At 37.8% G+C, this 20,402-nt stretch overlaps 1 protein-coding gene across 1 annotated transcript in view; it reads left to right on the top strand.

The window, feature by feature from the left end:
- The window catches only part of KPNA5 (karyopherin subunit alpha 5), a 34,099-nt gene that overhangs the window by 1,391 nt on the left and 12,306 nt on the right, over positions 1-20,402 (top strand). Inside the window, exons 2-11 of the mRNA XM_054021370.1 lie at positions 530-663; positions 4,013-4,114; positions 4,197-4,296; positions 7,189-7,283; positions 8,698-8,829; positions 9,933-10,021; positions 11,574-11,673; positions 13,541-13,704; positions 15,226-15,304; positions 19,864-19,989. Of these exons, the coding sequence (XP_053877345.1) occupies positions 530-663; positions 4,013-4,114; positions 4,197-4,296; positions 7,189-7,283; positions 8,698-8,829; positions 9,933-10,021; positions 11,574-11,673; positions 13,541-13,704; positions 15,226-15,304; positions 19,864-19,989 (1,121 nt within the window). The remainder of the gene's footprint in view (positions 1-529; positions 664-4,012; positions 4,115-4,196; positions 4,297-7,188; positions 7,284-8,697; positions 8,830-9,932; positions 10,022-11,573; positions 11,674-13,540; positions 13,705-15,225; positions 15,305-19,863; positions 19,990-20,402) is intronic.

Here is a 20,402-nt window from a genome sequence, read left to right as displayed (position 1 = left end):
CAGACCACCTTGCGTGTGTTCAGTGTTGTTTGATTATTTCAGTAATAAATATCAATCCCTTTCAATTCCCTTTGGCAGAGTGGTTGCTGCTAAGAGATGAGGGTGGGGTTTAATTTTTTTTTTGCACATCAATAGAAATTTTAACTATGTTACTAGTGGCAATAATCAGCACTTCAGATTTCATTTTGAAGGAGACTTGCAGTTGGTTCACAGTGTAATATGCTTTTTCCAGCTCACCTTCCTTATAAGGCTGGCAGCTTCATTTTTCAGCTTTTAAGTGCCCTTCATGGTTAATCTTGGGTAGAGTGCATTGCAATAGTCTAAGCTAGAGTTTACAAAATACTGCTGTTAAGTCACTATATTCTCTCTTTTTGGTATTTTAGCAGTGTTCAAAATGGGCTAGGTCCTGCCCACAAACATAGGAAAACACAGCCTGTGCCCCAAAGGTTCATAATCCAAGAGAAGGCACTTATGTCTCTCAAAATACAGATTTTTGGAGGGTAAAAATCCCATTGTTTGTTTGTTATAGACACAATGGCGAGTCCAGGAAAAGATAATTATAGAATGAAAAGTTACAAGAACAATGCACTCAATCCTCAAGAAATGCGCAGACGGAGAGAAGAGGATGGGATCCAGCTTCGGAAACAAAAAAGAGAAGAACAAGTAGGTTTTTAACCATAAAATGTAATAAACGTGGTTGTCAATTGAGAGCTTTCCATTCATAAAGATTTAGTTATACATAATATTCATATAAACGGACTGATTTTTCAGTAACTGTAGTTGTTTACGGATACAGACTAAAGTTTGGTTTCTAGAAGAAAATCAAGACAGTAGCAGACATTTTGTTTACATGTAAAAAAATTAGGAACAGTCTGCTAAAGCATAAATATTACAGTTGAGGTTGATGTATCTCCAATATATAAACAGATACAGGAGGCTAATATATTAGGCTAGGTATATTCAGGTGATGATGGTAAATATTTTATATTTTGGTAGTGACCTGTTGTGATGTCAGTTTGGAAATGAATGTCTTTTTTTCTTTAAAGTTTCTCAGTGAACTGCATTAAAACAATGTATATTAATTTTAGTCTGTTACTATGTAATTAAAAAGTAATTTAATTTATCTAATATGTAACGGCCAAAAAGAGTACATCCATAGCTACCTAGAGTGTGCGAACTCTAAATAGTGCAGGAAAATTAGCACAGGTAATCAAAGACATGGATAGATATAAAATAGACATCCTAGGACTTTGTGAAGTTAGATGGAAAGATCAAGGTATGATAACAGTTGGAGAAAAAGCAATATTATATTCAGGTGGAACCAAACATGAGAGAGGTGTAGAAATCATCATGAATAGCACTGCAAAATCACTTATGAATTGGCAACCAATATCAGATAAGCTACTGGCCGCTAGAGTCCACTCTTGGCACATTAAGTGCACCATAGTCTAGGCCAGGGGTCGGCAACGTTCGGCACGCGGCTCGCCAGGGTAAGCGTCCTAGCGGGCCGGGCCAGTTTATTTACCTGCAGACGTGGCAGGTTTGGCCGATCATGGCCCCCACTGGCTGCAGTTTGCCGTCCCGGGCCAATGGGGGCGGCGAGAAGCCACGGCCAGCACATCGCTCGCCCGCGCCGCTTCTCGCCACCCCCATTGGCCCGGGACAGCGAACCGCAGCCAGTGGGGGCCGTGATCGGCCGAACCTGCCGCGTCTGCAGGTAAATAAAACTGGCCCGGCCCGCTAGGGTGCTTACCCTGGCGAGCCACGTGCCGAACGTTGCCGACCCCTGATCTACAATGTAATAGTTAATGTTGAAATTTAAATAGTCATCTTCAAGTGTGAGAAATACACTAAGATAGATGGGACAGTTCATGTCTCTCAGAACTATCATTTTGGCTATCTGAACATTCAGGAAGTCAACAGAGCAGTGATTTGCACTTGGTTCATTTTTCAAGGCAACCTTTGCTTCTATAAGGGCTAAAAATAACTTAGAAAAAAAAAAGACAAACGGCGAACTGCGGCGAGTGGGGGCCGCGATCAGCCGAACCTGCCGCGTCAGCAGGTAAATAAACTGTCCCAGCCTGCTAGGGTGCTTACCCTGGCGAGCCGCGTGCTGAACGTTGCCGACCCTTGGTCTAGGCATATGCTCCCACAAACAATGCAGATGAAGAGGACAAAAAGAGATTCCATACAGAATTTAACTAATTGAAAATGAAAGAAATACCAAACCATGATCTTGTCCTAATTATGGGAGATTTTAATGCCCAGATCTGGAATGAAAGAAGAGGTTGGGAAACAGTCATTGGCCCACATACAACTGGAACAACGAAAGACAATGGCACAAGACTTCTTGAATTTTGTGCTGAAAACAATCTTAGCATCTGCAATTCTTCCTTCCAACATAAAAATATGCACAAAAAGACATGGATTTCACCAGATGTCCATACAAAAAATGAGATCGACTATATCTGTGTTAGAGGTGGAAAACATCAGTGTTAGAAACACGCGTATTCAGAGGAGCAGATATAGGGAGAGATCGCAATTTGCTGAAAGCAAACATCAAATTGAAGTTTAAAGCGTTTAAAAAGAAAGAACACCGACTCAGATTATTCAATACACAGAAACTACAAGATTGCAGGATACGAAAAGAGTACCAGATAGAGGTCAAGAATAGGTTTGAGGCCCTTAAAGATCTTGAAGAAAACGAAGTGGAAAAATACTGGGATTTTTTTCAAAACAGCTATGCTAGAAGCAGCTGAAAAGATAATTGGTAGAAAGAGAGGAAACAATAGAGAACAGTGGATCTCAGAAGAAACATGGAAAATTATAGACAAAAGAAGAAAACAAAGCAGTAAAGAAACAATGCAAAAAAGATAAGCGAAATTGGATAGAAAGTAAGGCTAGTGAAGCTGAAGAAGCATGGGAAAGAAACGATACAAGAACTGTCTACATGATCTGAATTTTGATCCATATCCTGTTAACTGTTTCAAGAAGTGTCCCAGTGAAAGGGAAACAAGGAGAAATTTTGAAAACACAGACTGAACAAGAAAATAGAGCGGTGGAATACTTCAAAGACCAACCAGAACAATTACAAGACTGGAATTTAACAATGATACATCTATATCTAGGTCTAATGGTTTATCTGAGGTAAATATCAAAGAAGTAAAAAAAAAATAAAAAAGCATTGTGGAAGCTGAAAAACAACAAGGCACCTGGTTTGGACAGCATTCATTCTGAAATGCTTAAATATGGAGGTGAAGACGTGGAATCAGTCATCTGTTCGCTGTGCAACAAAACATGGACTAGGAGGAAGTGTCAGAAGAATGGACCCTCGGTGTCCTAATCAAGTGGCACTCACACTGCCCGGGTCCTCATCACCGGTCCAGGGGGCTTTGCATTTTAATTTAATTTTAAATGAAGCTTCTTAAACATTTTAAAAATCTTATTTACTTTACATACAACAATAGTTTAGTTATATATTATAGACTTATAGAAAGAGACCCTCTAAAAATGTTAAAATGTATTACTGGCACGCAAAACCTTAAATTAGAGTAAATAAATGAAAATTCGGCACACCACTTCTGAAAGGTTGCCAACCCCTGCTCTAAGGTACATTAGCTCTTTCTGGATTACAAATACTGCAGGGGTGTTTGGGTTTTTCCTTTAAGTTCCTAAAACTTCTTTTTAAGATCCCCAGTTTCATGAGTGATTGGGGAGAAGAAGAGAGGCAGTATACAGTCATTGTTAAAATTCAGGGTTTTTTTGAAAATTGAGACATTACTATCACTCATCCTAATCTATATGCCTTACTGTTTCATATGATCCACTACTTTCTGTGAAGTTTCTGAGAATTGGTGAGAGGTTTTGATGACTGCTTTTGGAAACTTATTTTCTTCAAACTTATATAAAAAAAAAATCTGTAGCAGTTCATCTCTCTATATGCTTTGCATATCTATCCCATAAATTAAAAAAAACACAGAACAATGTAAAATTTGACACGTTTTTCTTTTAGTTATTTAAACGCAGAAATGTTTCTCTCCTGGGAAATGAAGAGTCTATGGTAGAAAGCCCCATCCAGGATCCTGATGTCAGCTCTACTGTACCTATTCCAGAAGTAAGTAATACATAAATACATTTAAAGTATTTTTACAAATGTGCTTAAAATTGCAAACAAGATACCATTTTTACATTTTTAGGAAGAAGTTATTACAGCTGATATGGTACAGATGATTTTCTCAGATGATCCTGATCAACAGCTCACAGCAACACAAAAATTTAGAAAACTGCTTTCTAAAGGTAAATCAGCATTTTAGTTTTTTTATGCTGCTTGCTTTATGTTCATATAACAAATATTAGTCACATTGAATTTATATATCTTAAATTTGCAACTTTAAAAAAAACGATCTGTCTGGAGCTACTAGCTATGTTTAAATCAGATGAGTAGTCACATTCATTTGGACATAATGGCTAAACACAAAAAGATTCATTACTGTAATGTTAAGTCTTTCAGATAAAGCAACAAAAGCAAGGACTTTGTGATTAAAGGGAGCTAGGGCAGTGATTGCACACTTACCAGTGCTCATTGCAATGCTTGAATTCCTTGAACAATTTTGATTCAGCTGCTAATGTTAAAATATACTTCCAGTTTATTGTAGTTGGGATTGTGGCTGATACCATAGTGTCCTCTATCTCTAATGTTGATTTGTTCCTTTATATGGAACATAATACACAATTGACTTGTTCTGTATAATCAGATCTTTAACAAAAGTGAGTCAAATGTTATAAATATTTAAATAATTATACATCCAAAAGAAGCCTAGAAAACTGAAATTATTAGGAAGCCATATTCAATATGTTTATGCCTACTTATTTAAAGTATCTATCTATCTAACCATTACTGTTTTGGTATTCTCCTGTTGCATTATTCCTATTTGATTTCCAAATTAAAGTATTCAGTCTTGAGCATATTTTTATAAAATACTTTATTTTTTGTAGTACAAACTATAATATGTAGCTACAAGTTGCAGCTGGATTTTTGGATATCTTGCTTTATTGGTATAGCAATTGATAAAAGGAAATATATTTACACAAAATGCAGTTAGTTTGTGAAAGTTGTTGCCACGATGTATCATTGAAGCCAAGAGCTTAGTAGGATTGAAAAAAACCTAGACTTTTATATTGATTTATGAAAACATTCAGAGTTACATTAGATAAGAATAACTAAAACTAAATTTGGGATGGATATGAATTGTCGTGCTTTAGGGGAGTGGTCCACAAACTTTTCAGGGTCGTGCCCCTCTTTACCTCTGAGGCCGGGAGGTTGGCTGGCGCCGAAGCTGAAACGGACTGTACAGAATGTGCTGCCAGATACAAAAATTCAAAAGGGAAAAATATATATATTTTTTCCCCTGTAACCTCTGTTATAATGTAATTTTAGATGTTATCTGTAACAATAGTAAGTTCATAGAAAATTGAGATAAGTGTAGTTTTTAAACTGATGGTCTCCCTTAAGCAATTATCTAATAATTATTTCTGCTAGATAATAAATAGCTGTACAATCTACTATTCAAGTAAAGAGCCCCCAGGGCACAACTTGTAGACAAAATTTCAGACTCTGACATTTGGAAACATTCTAAAAGGAAGTGGTCGAATGACATTAGCACATCAGGCTGTGAGTTTTAACAAGCTGTATATGTAGTCTGACTATTACTGGATTCTGAGTTATTTTCTTTCATCTCGTGATTCTGGATCTTCATTGCTTTGATTTTATTTTTTGGATATTGGTGAGTTGCATAAGTCTTCTGATAAGTTTTAGCTGAACAATGATCTGCTTGAAAAGCAGACTTCTCTCTGGATTGCAGTTGGGATCCTAACAGCAGCTTAAGACCAGGTGCCTGCTTGTGGCTCTTCAATTTTGAATACATAGCTATGAATAGTACATTGTACAGCTATTTATTATCTAGCAGAAATAATTATTAGATAATTGCTATTAGCTAGCAAAAAGAAGTAATGAATACTTAAAAGCAACTTCTCAGACTGATTACTTTGATGACATTGCCCTGAAAGATTGGTACAGAGTAAACTGTGTTACAATGAGCTGATTATAGGCCATCACGCAGGGGGCTTGACATATTACCACAGGTTATACACAGTAAGGTACTTAATACACTACAGTAGGTTAGTGGGGCTGTATCTAAGTGCTTGTCAGCAGGGACGCTAATAACAGGAAAGGAAAATAGCTAGTGAAGGAATATAGTCTCACATTTGACCTTAGTAAGTTAAATTGAGTTTGGATCTTGACGTAAGTGATAGGCCCGAAGAATGTGACCAGAATGAGTGAATTGCTTGTTAAACATCTAGTAACCCTGAAAATACAAATGTTATCTTATTTAAGATTTGGGCTAAGCAATAGAAATAAAGAAAACGTGGTTAATTGGGCACCAGGTGTGGTAAATGATTAGTTAGAAATGTTCAGTTCAATAGCTAGGGGGAAATATAGCTAAGTGAGATAAGGGGAGAGAGCTTGAATTCAGTGTGTCCTAAACTGCTTGAGCTGACTTTAGTTAAAATCCAGTAACCAGCAATGACATCACTTGTTTGTGTCTAAAAAGCAAGGTTGTTTAGCAGTTCTTTGTCTGAGTTTTTCCTTACCACTTTGGAATCATCCCATGATGGGAATGTGTCTCCCTGGCCTGGACCTGTTGTAAGTAATTTGGCTAATGCTTATGACTATATTGTTGCTTGGTATAGAATATGGGTGTATATGCTTATATTTATATTTTGTATTAAACACACACCGAGTGGCCTTTGGAACTAATAAAGGAATGTTTGTGTGGAAACTGAGGAGTAGTAAACCTTAATAAACTTGGGAAATTATTTCCAACAGCTGGGTTGTAAATTTAAAGTGCAATCGTTTTTCTACACTAACTTCCCATGTCGATGCTCTTATTCTGCACTAAGAGTGTCTTTGTGCACTTTAGGTTAATCTACTTCAAATTAGCTATTTCAGGCTTTTTCCCCTGTGCAAACAAGTCCTAAGATAACGAATGAGGGAACTAATTTTATTTGAGGTTACAATTATGGCAGGAATTTCCTGAGAACTGTGCTCAGTAATCTTATATTTATGATGTAATTTAAGCTCTTGCCTTTCATTTTCATTAGTGCAAATAACCTTCTTTTTTCCCCTAGAGCCTAATCCACCTATAGATGAAGTGATACAGAAACAAGGAGTTGTGCAGAGGTTTGTGAAATTTCTAGAGAGGAATGAGAATTGCACTCTCCAAGTGAGTGAATATTACTGATATTGACTTAGGTTTCGGAATGGGAAAAAACCTCAGAAAACAAACTGAGGAGAATATGGCTTTAGAATTGGATTTAGTAATATGTGGTCATCAGGGATTTGTATTCCAGTTGCATGAGATGCCAGCTTATTGCCACTTACTAGAAATCCTGACTTGGCCCTAAGAGACTTCCATGCTAGTCTCCCTATATTCATTTTATCAAATCCTTCTTCTGTGTGAATGGCATTCAGTTCAAGAGAGCCCTCAAACTGGAATATCAGAGGCATTGACATAGATGTGTAAGCAAGCTGACACAGCACCTGTCAACACCGTCTGGTTTGAAAATGTTTTTGTGACCATTAACTTCATTCACAAATCTTGTAAAAGAAAATTAGGAAAAAATGGTAAATCAAAAAATTTCTATTTGGCCCCTCCAGAAAATCTTTACGAAGTTTTCAACAAACAATAAGAATACACCTAGTTCCGCCCAACACTTCTTGCCACATGGAAAGCCAGACTAAGGGCATGTCTGCACTACAAAATTAAGTTGACTTAAGATAGGTCGACCTACAGCCACCGCAGTAATTAAATGGTCTCTTCGTGTCTGCACTATGCTCTTCTATCGGTGGTGCGTGTTCTCACCTGGAGCTCTTACACTGACTTAAGTGGGGCATTGTGGGGACCTTGGGCTGTCAAAGACAGCAACAGGCCATGTAAGCAATGCAGAGTGTATGAGGATGCTATGTTGACCTAACTATGTTGATCTAAGCACTATGCCTCTCACGGAGGTGGAATTATTTGGTCGGCATAGCGGGCAAGTTAAATCAGTGGGAGGAACATTGTAGACACACGATGACACACAGGTCAACATAAGCTGTCTTTTATCAACCTAACTCTGTAGCACAGACCAGGCCTAAGGCTTTGTCTAACTAAGAAAGTAGCACCAGAATTAATTTTAAGCTAAACCTGGTTTAAACTGAAATTGGTGTCCATTCAGTGGTTTGCATCAGTTGAACGAAATTGATTTAATGACACCTTCAGTTAAATCAGTGCAATTTGCTTGTGTTGTCAAAGCCTAAGAGCTTGACTGCACATGGAATTGTTACTAATTTAACTCCCTGTATGGACAGTCTTATTCCAGAATAAGACTGTCCACGCATGGAATTAAATTAGGAACAGTGAATCAGGAATAACTGTGTAGAAAATGTAATCAAGCCAAGTTCCTTTGCTAAGATTATTTAGTTAATGCTAGTGACTTTCTTCTTTGTAAAAGCATAGTAATGGAGAGCTTTATTTTAGTATCAGAGAAGAAAAATCTAATTGGATAATCTGATAAAAATTCCAAATACATAAAATCTACTCTGTTTAATGTTTGCTTTCCCATTAATGACTTCTGTTTGTCTTTCTCCTTCAACAGTTTGAAGCAGCTTGGGCTTTGACAAATATAGCATCTGGAACTTTTCTACACACAAAAGTAGTAATTGAGACTGGAGCTGTTCCAGTTTTTATTAAGTTGCTTAATTCAGAACATGAAGATGTACAGGAGCAGGTACATATTTGTGTTTTTGTAATTTCTAAATAACTGTCCTTTTTCTGTTTCCTCTGTGTATGGTTTAAAAAGTTTTGATCAATAGAATTTGTGTACTAGTTTATTATGACTACAAAAATAAGGCTCCACACTGTATGCTCCTTTTTTCCGTCTGACTAATGTCTGCCTTTTTTCTGTGCTGCCCCTTATGCTTCCTTTTCGCCAACCTACATCTTTTATCTCATTCTGTTTCCTCCTAAAAACTCATTTTCTGTTGTGATGTTTGCAAGAAGTGAGGGGATCTTAAGGCATAGCAATAGAGAAAATAAAATAACTTCACCACCAAGATATCCATATTCTTTCTTGAGTTACCACATGATCTTGTTGTTTCCCTTATCTTTCCTCTCAACTTCTTCCCTCCACCCCAGTGTGTCTTGCTGAATTTATGGTGTGGCATTTCAGAGCAGGGACTGTCATTTACTCGTTTGTAAGTTGCCTAGCTCATTTTGGAGTGACTGAAAAATGATAAGCAATAATAGTTCCTGATCTAACACATCCTTTATAATGACTCCATTGTAAATAGCTGTGTGCAATTGAGTTGCTTAGCCAAAGGGAACTTTATCCTTAATTGCATATGGATGTAGCCCTGCAAATTTGCTGATATCCATTTTATTTCCATGGATGTGGATATCCATGGACCATTTTTGGAGATCGCGGATCGGATGCAAATACGAAATTTTTATCGTTGCGGGGAAAATGCAGATATCTTTTTTTGGTGTAAGCATATTCACATTATAAAATACCATTCTTTACGGATATAATTATTCAAGTGTTTGAGATTTTTGTACAACTATATGGCCTTTATAAAGTTTGGCTAAAAGGCTAGCAAGCCCTTTCTTGCGTGTAATTTATCAAGTATACAAGTTTGATTTGAGAAAGTTGTACAATGAGGATTTTCTTTTCTGGACTGTTCAGGTAATAATTATAATCATGAGCTATTTTGACTCCATCATAGGAATTTGTCATGAGAGGAATACATAATGTATAGTCTACGCTATAAAAGTATTTTAGAGAAACTTTTATTGTGTTTATATTAGCTTACTTTAGCACTTTGTTTTCTAAAGGCAGTGTGGGCTCTTGGTAATATTGCTGGTGACAACGCAGAATGCAGAGACTTTGTCTTAAACTGTAGAATACTCCCACCACTCTTGGAGTAAGTGTTTAAGCTAATATTGTAAGTAAAACATACGGTTTTAGAGAATGGGAACCATACACTTCCAGTTATTGTGTGTGTGTGTGTGTGTGCATGCATTTAAAAAAAACTTTACATAGGCTTTTATACTTTTTATAGGAAATATTTGAATGTAGATAGTAAAGCAAAAATGACAATCTCTTAGACCAATAACACCAAAAATAAAAAAACCTATATCTGTTCTAACACTTGGAATAGCTAGGCTGAATTTGTTTGGATTTTGTAATTGATTTATGGGTGGTACGGTATGGTATTGCCACTCTTACTTCTGCGGTGCTGCCGTTGGGGCGCTGCTTTCAGAGCTGGGTGCCCGGCCAACAACTGCTGCTCTCTGGCCACCAGCTCTGAAGTCAGTGCAGAAATAAGGATGACAATACTGCGACCCTCCCCCCCGCCCCCCTAAAATAATCTTACCACCCCCGTGCAACTCCCTTTTGGGTCAGGACCCCCAATTTGAGAAACGCTGGTCTCCTCTGTGAAATCTGTATGGTATGGGGTAAAAGCACACAAGACCAGATTTTGCGGGGGGAGACCAGATTTCATGGTCCGTGATGTGTTTTTCATGGTTATGAATTTGGTAGGGCCCTACATAGAACTTCTTAAATATTATCCATACATAAATCTCATGATTTTGACGACTGGTGAGCTACTGCCTCTCAGTAGACATCTCATATGCCACCTGCAATTTCTTACTATGAATATATGTGACATAGGGATCCCTGTAAAACTATGCACCCTTATGCCCCCAACCAGTTGGCACCAAGAGGTTCCTGGGTTATAGAGTTATTCAGGAATAGCTGTTGTGCTTTAAATTTGTACCCTACTTTAGTCCAAATAAACTTTCAAGTGTAGAGGAGCTCTAACGATGTGTTAAAATAAATAACCTCAGCACTTTACAGACAACTTGAAAATGTTAAACACAGAACAACGTGTCTATCCATTCCTTCCCAGTTTTTGCAGCCCAAATATCGCAGCATTGTTTACCATTTTCAAACTTAAATGCTTAAAAAGTAAATTTAGATTTAAAAAATTATTCTAGTAACATAGGTAGCAATCTTTTTAAAAATAGCTTAACCTGAATGTGTTCCTTTAAATGAAAATACCTATGTTAATAAGGAAGGTTCCCACTTGCTGTTCCTGGCTCCTCCTTTTAGCAGCTGCTATCTTGCATTACAAGAAACTCAGTTGATTACCTTCCTATTATTTTTCATGTGAGCAGTTGCTGTACTTGCCACCGCAGTGTTATGTGATTGTGAATGAGGGGAGAGATGCTATACAGTAGTGTAAGGGGAAGTATCTCTTGTGAACCACATAATCTGTTAAACTGGTCTGTGCCATGAGAATATTTCAAAGCAGGCAAAAATCAGTGTTTGCGAGAGGAAAGGAATTAAACTAGTGCAGGGAGATAGGAATTATTTCTAGACTTTTGACAGTATTAAGAATCCTAGGAAAACAAGGGAATACCACTCCTTGGTAATGAATTTAATGTGATATTTGTTCTTTTCCTTGGCAGATTGTTAACAAATTCAAATAGACTTACAACAACTAGAAATGCAGTCTGGGCCCTCTCAAACCTCTGTAGAGGCAAGAATCCACCTCCAGACTTTAGTAAGGTATGTAAGGTATCAAAATATTTCACTTTTAAGGAACTTACAAAATTTGAAGGGGCACTACACTTGTAATGTGGTGTTCTCATACAGAGAAGAATCTTCTTATAGTCAACTCAGTCAGTCTCTGGGGTAAAGAATTTTTTGTTATGAGAAGACATGTTTGCAGTAGACCCATATTATCTATTCTCCTCATTCTGAGCGTGATTTCAATTAAGTCTTCACCAATAAATAGTCACCATTTTGTGTGACACAACAGAAAATGTAGATGTTACCAGATTATATGCAGAGCTTTGTGCATTTCTGCTGACCTTAATGCAAGTGCGAAGAATATTGATTCATTAGCTATCTGAAAACCAAACCAAATCCAGTGTGTCTACATAAGCTATGTTAATCTTTTATCATGCTTTCTATAAACAAGAGAATAAACTATTAAAAGTAGTTGAAAAGTGTCACTTAACTTTTCATCAACTTGGTCTGCAGTATCTTGCTAGGAAACAAGGTTCTTGTATTTTGCTATAGCTCTTCAGCAGAATAGTATTAATGTGGTGATGTTTTAACTTTGAAAAGGCAATCCATCTTTGAAATGTAAATATTTGTTTGTAAATGAGGAACATTTTTGTATCATTATCCTAAAGCTTTTAAATAGTTTATTTAATTAAAGTAAATCAGTGGGTATTCTGGAAGAGGGGAGGGGAATGAGATCAGGACTCTTGGATTTTAGTCTCAATTCTACCATTGGCTTTTGTGACCTTGGGTAAGTGAATTGCTCAGCCTCTCTGTTTTCCCTTCTGCATAACTTTTCTCATAGAGAAAATTAATTAATTTGCTACTTTAATTTTACTCTTGTGGGGGGATGTTAACAAAATGGTGAGTAGTTTCCCCATCTTGCTATTCCAGTTTATAAGATGCTGCCTTCAATAATAGCCCTTTCTGGTAGCGTGGAACAAGGATGCTCTTTGCTACTTACTTATTCTCTTCTCTGGGCAACTGCTACTCAGAGTAGTTCCTTTGCCCATCACAATAGCAGCATTAAAAGGAGGTAGAGGAAGCAGAATTGTGTAGCAACTGTCAGCTGAAGAGAAAAGGACTCGTAATTTCCTAACGGTCAGGGTGGTTAAACACTGGAACAAATTGCCTAGGGAGGTTGTGGAATCTCCGTCTCTGGAGATATTTAAGAGTAGGTTAGATAAATGTCTATCAGGGATGGTCTAGACAGTATTTGGTCCTGCCATGCGGGCAGGGGACTGGACTCGATGACCTCTCGAGGTCCCTTCCAGTCCTATAATCTATGAATCTATGAATAATTCCTGTAAAGAACCCAGTATTCCCAACATTAACCATTGAGGGGAAAAATGAGGGGTGAGGTGGGGCTAAAACTGGCCTCTTCATCAGACAAACTGCTATGTAGAGGTGATAGGAGGAGGTTGGGTTCCAAGCTCTGCCCAGAGAGACTGCAAGTGAATGGGAACTGAGATCAGAAGAAATTTGCCTGGCTTGGTTCTGTAAAACTCCATAGTATATGGGCAGCTGAAAAACATATGATCCTTTTTTGTAAAGTGATTATAATAATGTAATTCCTTCAAGTGGGTAGGCTGAAAAGCAAGCCTTGATTAATAAATTCTGAAACACACAATAAATCATTTCCTTTTCATGCAAAGACTAGCATTCCTGCATGGTTGCAATGTCTTTGTAGCAGACTGAGTGATAAAGTAAAGGTAATTTCTGCAGAGTTCTGATTTGGGTTTATCAATCATCCTTAGCATCTGACCATGTAATTTAATTCACATTTTTCTGTTAGCACAGGGAAAACAAATTTTAAAACAAAAAATAGAGGAAACATCTAATCATGTATAATTTTTTTTTAACCTAGGTTGCTCCTTGCTTAAATGTTTTATCAAGACTGTTATTTAGCAGTGACCCAGATGTATTAGCAGATGCTTGTTGGGCCCTCTCTTACCTTTCAGATGGACCCAATGATAAAATTCAAGCAGTTATTGATTCTGGAGTCTGTCGAAGATTGGTGGAACTTCTTATGTAAGTGCCTTTAGTCAAATCTCTATTTTAGGATGTTGCCAACATGAACATGAGCTCAGACTGTGGGCCTACAGTATTGATGGACTGTCCTCCAGGGCAGTGGTTCTCAATCGGGAATGTAGAGCTCTTCCGGGGGTACATCAACTCATCTAAATACTGTATTTGCCTAGTTTTACAACACGCTACATAAAAAGCACTGATTGAGTCAGTACAAACTAAAATTTCATACAGACAATGAATTGTTTATACTGCACTATATATGATACGTTGAAATTTAAGTACAATATTTATATTCCAATTTGATTTATTTTATAATTATAATAAACATGAAAAAGTAAGCTATTTTTTCAGTAATAGTGTGTTGTGACACTTTTGTCCCAGTAGTTTTTAAGGGAGGTGAAACTTGGGGTATGCAAGACAAATCAGACTCTTGAAAGGGGTACATTAGTCAGGAAAGGTTGAGAGCCACTATTCTAGGGTTACTCCATTTTTTTCTGTCCTCTCTTATGGCCCATGTAAAGTGCCTGTCTCTTTGGTTGAGGAGGACTGGACATAGCTTCAATCTGAAGCCTTTCAGTGCCACTTCTGGCTTGATCAGCTCCTTGAATTTTTCCTAGGTTGCTAGTGAAAGATGCTTCCTCCACAGCACTTGTAACCTGGAAAGCAAGGGATTGTGCTTGAGACATGAACTGTCCTGAAAACTTCAGTTTTTGAGTTTTGTATTTATTTTCTTGCTAGTAATATTAAACTTAAGGGGTCCACTAGCAGAAAGATAGACAGTTAATGGGTGCATAAATCCCAGAAATAGACTTGTGCTATTTTTCACATTTTCCCAGTTTACTAGGTGGACAGTTCATAGTCTGCCAAGAGGGAAAAAAACAGAAAACCACTCTGCACTATGAGACTGCAGAATAGCAGAGTATGGATCCCTGAGCTGCTCATTCAGCACTACTCCCTATGAATAGATGGCTAGTATACTTTTAGGGAGAGAGTGTTAGACATTTTTTTTTCTTTCATGATTGGTGAAGGACAGTTCAGTAGACTCTTGTCCTAATTGGTAATTGCGGGGGGAGCGGGGGTGTCTCCATGCTACTGGTTTGTGAGAACAGAAGGGAGTCTGCCTCCCAAAAAACTAGTTGGAGGAAGGGGGAGATTTTCAATTTCACTGCCTCTCTATTTAGGCTAGATGGCTACTTCAGGAATTTTGCTCACTGAATTGTCATTCCCAAAGGCCCAGTTATTCTGTGAAATTCAGGCAAGGTGAAGTCATTCACATCCTTGATTTGTAGACATAGCATTCTCTGTGACAGACCATCACTGTTGCAACTTCCAAAGGGAAATAATCAATTGGACTTAACGGCTATGGAGGAGAATTTGGCCAAACAGTGGAAGATTGCAAGAGATGGCTTTCTGTTGCCATGGCCATAAGTTTAAATCCTATCAGAAGCCTAAACCCTCCAACTGTAGTTATTGTATAAAGTTTGGCAGCCTCAAGCAGTTTAACATTTGTATTGTCTCTAGGCACAATGATTACAAGGTGGTGTCTCCTGCATTAAGAGCAGTTGGAAATATTGTGACTGGTGATGATATTCAAACACAGGTAAGACCAACTTCTAACTTGAGAAATATAGCTAATTTGGAAAAGAACATAGAATATTTTTGGTGTAGGAATGAATTCTGCTATTCAGGAAACTGATCAAGACTATTAGTTGTATTCACATTTGTCTAGCAACAGGTGTTCAGATACTGTAGTGAAAGGGGCCATATAAGAATGAAGACACATTCTGTATTACCAGTCTGGCAAGATATTAATAATTTTGGCCAAGGACTTTTACATGTAACACTGCTCTACAGCCAAAATGCTTCTGAAATAAATGTAGTCAAACTTTACTAATTCTGGGTCACTGAGAACAAAAATGATGCTTAAAATTGTTGATTGGCTCTAGTTTTCAAGATATGCTATTTCAAGATATACGACCCTTGACTTGGGAATGGCGGAGGATAAGTGAGTTATAAAGGAAAGGGATCTCAATTTAAACCGGAAATGACTAAAACACATCTTGGACTGGATCTATGAATAAATCTATGACTGGGTTTGGACAGTACTTGCTTTTTAGGCAAAACAATGAATGATACAATCTGAAGCTGGTATTGCGTCATACATGATATGAATTGCATCCTGTTATTCCTAGAAGTCATGGATGATGCAATCACAACGAAGCTTACATCACTCTGCTGAACAAATTGCCCTAGATCAGCGCTAGAAATCATACAGTGTCGTGCTCTCTTATTTGTCAGTGTTTGATTTTGCAAAGGGACACATTTCTGTTTAGCCAAAGTGAGCAGAGATGCCTCGTACTTGTGTGAACAGTGCAGATAACTTCTGCTATGTTTGTGGTGAAGTGACTTTTGCATCACAAAAGCGCAGCATAACCACTATGGTTAAGAGAGCCTATCACCTTTATTTTGGCTGCAAAATTGGAGATCAGGATAAGAGGTGGGCCCCACACATATGCTGCAACACTTGTGCAACAAATCTTCACCAGTGGTTGAACAGGAAAAGGAAATCTATGCCTTTTGCAGTGCCAATGATTTGGAGAGAGCCAACAGATCATACCAGCAATTGTTACTTCTGCATGGTGCCTCCAGTTGGGAAAGGTGTGTCAAAGAAGAAAAAGTGGACTGTGCATTATCCAAACATTCCATCAGTTATACGCCCAGTATCCCACGGAGAAGGACTGCCAGTTCCTGATGCACCAGAATCATTCTCACTTGAGTCAGACGAGGAAGAGGATGAAACTTCTGGTCCTGAACCATCAATGTGACAGGACCCACATTTTCTCCCATCCTCCTCCTCTGAACCACACCTCATAACACAAGGTGAACTGAATGACCTTGTCAGGGATTTGGAACTACCCAAGAGTAAGGCAGAGCTGTTGGGCTCCAGACTACAGCAGTGGAATCTCCTGGCAGGTGATGTTAGGGTTTCCATGTTCCGTGACCGTCAAAAGGATCTTGTCCCATTCTTCTTCATGGAAGGTGATCTTGTAGCCTGCAACAACATCGATGGTGTGATGGCAGCCCTCAACATCGTTCACGATCCAGATGAGTGGAGACTGTTCATTGATTCATCAAAGATGAGTCTTAAAGCTGTTTTACTGCATAATGGCAATGTTTTGCCATCAATTCCAGTTGGTCATGCAGTCCATATGAAGGAAACCTATGAAGCATGAAACAACTTTTGCGGTGCGTGAACTATGACCAACATCAGTGGCAGTTTTGTGGTGATTTGAAGGTTGTTGCTCTCTTGCTTGGTCTGCAGACTGGATACACAAAGTACTGCTGTTTTCTCTGCGAATGGGATAGTCATGCAAGAGATTTCCACTACATCAAGAAAGATTGACCACTCCGACAGTCATTGGAGCCTGGGAGGAAAAGTGTTTAGCATCCGCCACTTGTTGAATCAAGGAAGATTTTGTTACCACGCTTATACATCAGACTGGGTCTGATGAAGCACTTTGTCAAGGCCATTGACAAAACAAGCAGCTTTCAAGTACCTCCGTGGAAAATTTCCAAGGTTAAGTGAAGCTAAGATGAAGGAAGGTGTCTTTGTTGGTCCTCAGATTCGTGAACTTCTTTGAGATGATGCATTTGACCATGCACTGCGTGGCAAGGAAAAGACGGCATGGAAAGCCTTCCAGTTAGTGGCAATACATTTTCTCGGAAACAACAAGGCAGACAACTACAGGTTGTTGGTGGAAAACCTCCTCAAGGCATACAAAAGCCTTGGTTGCAATATGTCACTAAAGATACACTTTTTGCACTCTCATCTAGTTTTTTTTTCCACCGAACTGCGGAGCAGTGAGCGACGAGCACGGCGAGCGATTTCACCAGGACATTGCAACAATGGAGAAACGCTATCAGGGCAAATGGAGCCCATCAATGCTTGCAGACTATTGCTGGACAGTGACAAGAGATGCTCCATTTAATGAATACAAGAGACAAGCCAAGAAGTGCCGAGTAGACACTGCATAGGACTAAACTATGTACATAATAGTTTTTTTGCCTTTTGTTTCATAGTAAATTTTATTTCTGTAACTCTTCTGCTGATTTTTAAAGTGTTACATAAACAGGACAGGTGAAATATTATCATGTAAAGCAACCATAAACACATGAAAAGACCTAGGTTTACAATTTATGATTAAAACTCTACTATCTACACAATATACATGGACATAAAATGTAAAAACTTAAATATCTTAGAAACAGTAGCCAATCAGTTGTTTTAATTGTCATATTTGAATTCAGCACATCAAAATACATAATAAATAGCACATTTTATCTCTGAAGCAGACGACTTCTCAAAAATTGTAGACCAGTGTAATTGCTGTGAGGATAAGGTTAATTTAGTCATTCCACTTCTATGAGTAAAATACTGTATTCCATTTTAAAATGTTACTCTTTTTTTTATTCTTCCCAGGTATTAACATAACACGTTTTCAGTAATTATTAATAGGAGTCATCTATATAATAACCCACTTGGACAAAGTGTCTTTTGTAGCCATTCTAGTTTCTTTCTTAGACGCATGCGAACTGATTCAAAACTTCCTCTCTTTCTCCATAAAAACTTCATACAGAAGTATCAAAGTGGACTGTAATTATGGCTTCTACTTCAGTATGAACCGTATAAATCACAAGCAATAGACGAATGTTTTATATTAACCAACACTTTAGTTTCCTGTATGGAAACTCTGCAACTGATAAATACAAGAATGGAGTAGTTAGGTGGTACACTAATTATTTGTCCATGAACCTGTGGTCCCACTTGTACAAGGTTTCCTAAAGATTAGTCAAGTGATGACATTGAATTTGAGGCTGTGCAGATAGTCATTCCCTGCTTTAAATAGCTAGTAAATAGCTTACTGTCTAAAAGACTTAGAGAAGAGGGGGTTGATTTAAATAGTTATGTGATTTTATTGGGCCTCACAGAAGTAAATTTTTAGGAGGGATTTAAATGGAATGGCAAGGTCCTGTAATGCACTGTGGATTAAGAGAGTAAACAGGCTGGCTAGAAATAAAATTTTGATCACTGCAGTTTTGGACTCACAAGAGGGGAACAGGATAGGTTTCAGGGATGCTAGAGAGTAGGCGATTACCGTAATCAGGACTGGAGATGAGTATGCCCTGGACAAAACTTTAAGCATATGGAATAGAAAGGAAGGTTGATGCTTTCTAAAGTGTTGTATAGAAAGTGTCAGGATTTTGTGACAGCCTGGATGTGTCAAAAGAAAGGGGAGGAGTCAAATGACTTAAGGTAAAGGCCTGAGAGATGGAGATATTGTCAAAAGTAGTGGAAGGAGGAAGAAATGGGGGACTTAGGAGGAAAAACAAGAAACTGTGTCTAAATTGAATTAATGGTACTGCATAGGTCAGGTGTGAAGAGTGATTTTTGAGTTGCCATCATATAGCTATTGAATCTGTGGAGTACATTCCTTCCCAAAGGATAAGTAAAAGACAAGACCAAGCAGAGGGAAATGCACGCACAAAGGTGGAGGGAAAGATAAACTGCTAAAAGAGACTGAAGCATCAATTGGCGGCAGAAGAAGAATCAGGATAGGATAGGGCCACAAAAGTTGAAGAGAGTGGTTCCGTAGGAGTTTCATTTGCATAACTGAGTGCAGAATATGGACCTTAATAGTTAATTATTTGTGCATTGAGCATTTTTGGAGGGGGGGGGGGTTGGTACCTCCATTATTTCTGCCTTTTTTTTTTTTTTTTGTCATTGGCATGTGCATTTATTTGTTTTTTGGATCTAGCTTCAGTAACTTTAGTGTAAAGTAGGCATACAGTTGCCCACCTAAGTTATATAACAATTTGTATACTAGTCTTTCAGCTGGTCCTTCCCCTCCCTCCATAACAGCTTTCCTATTTTGGCCTAATCAACTGCACCTCTCCCCAAATCACCAAATTATCTGTTTCTCTTTTTGTGGCACTATGCTGTCATTAAACACCTTCATTTTGGAATACAGTATCTGATAGGTGCTATAAAGTATTAAACTATTCTTATAAAGCCTGTCTGTTTTGAATTCAGCTGTAAACTGTGAACTGTACCTTTTTATGTTGTATAGGCAGAAATTTTCAACTTTCAAATTATTTTAGGTAATTCTAAATTGCTCTGCATTACCCTGTCTCCTTCATTTGCTGAGTAGTCCTAAGGAATCCATTCGAAAAGAAGCATGCTGGACTGTTTCTAATATTACTGCAGGAAACAGAGCTCAGATTCAGGTAATGAAATGTTAGTAATCTAACCATCTTCTTCCGACCTAGCACTTAATGCTTTTCTCTCGGAAGGAAAAATGTAGCTAACATATTTTACCCTTCCATTTTGATTTTTAGTTCTAGTTGGAGTTTTATATTTGTTTTTCCCAGCCTTTGTGGTGCTTATTAGAAATTCTAATCTAAGTTTACAACTTATTACATAAAAATAAAACCATGTGAATATCTGCATTGTTTTTGTGCTAACGATACCAATTCCTGTTTTGACTTTTTAAAGGGACTGATAATTAGTTAATGATTATAAAGTGAATTGAAGATTTAAAAGATGTAAAGTTCTAAGTATTATTGTTTGCAAAGAATATTTACGTGCAAGTGCTTGCTTACAAAGTTTTAAATGACCGGTGCTTAAAAATGTTTATGGA

The sequence above is a fragment of the Malaclemys terrapin genome, chromosome 3, assembly GCF_027887155.1.
Source record: "Malaclemys terrapin pileata isolate rMalTer1 chromosome 3, rMalTer1.hap1, whole genome shotgun sequence".
Lineage (NCBI taxonomy): Eukaryota > Metazoa > Chordata > Testudines > Emydidae > Malaclemys > Malaclemys terrapin.
The sequence above is the reverse complement of the archived record's forward strand: the minus strand, read 5'-3'. Positions and strand labels throughout refer to the sequence as shown.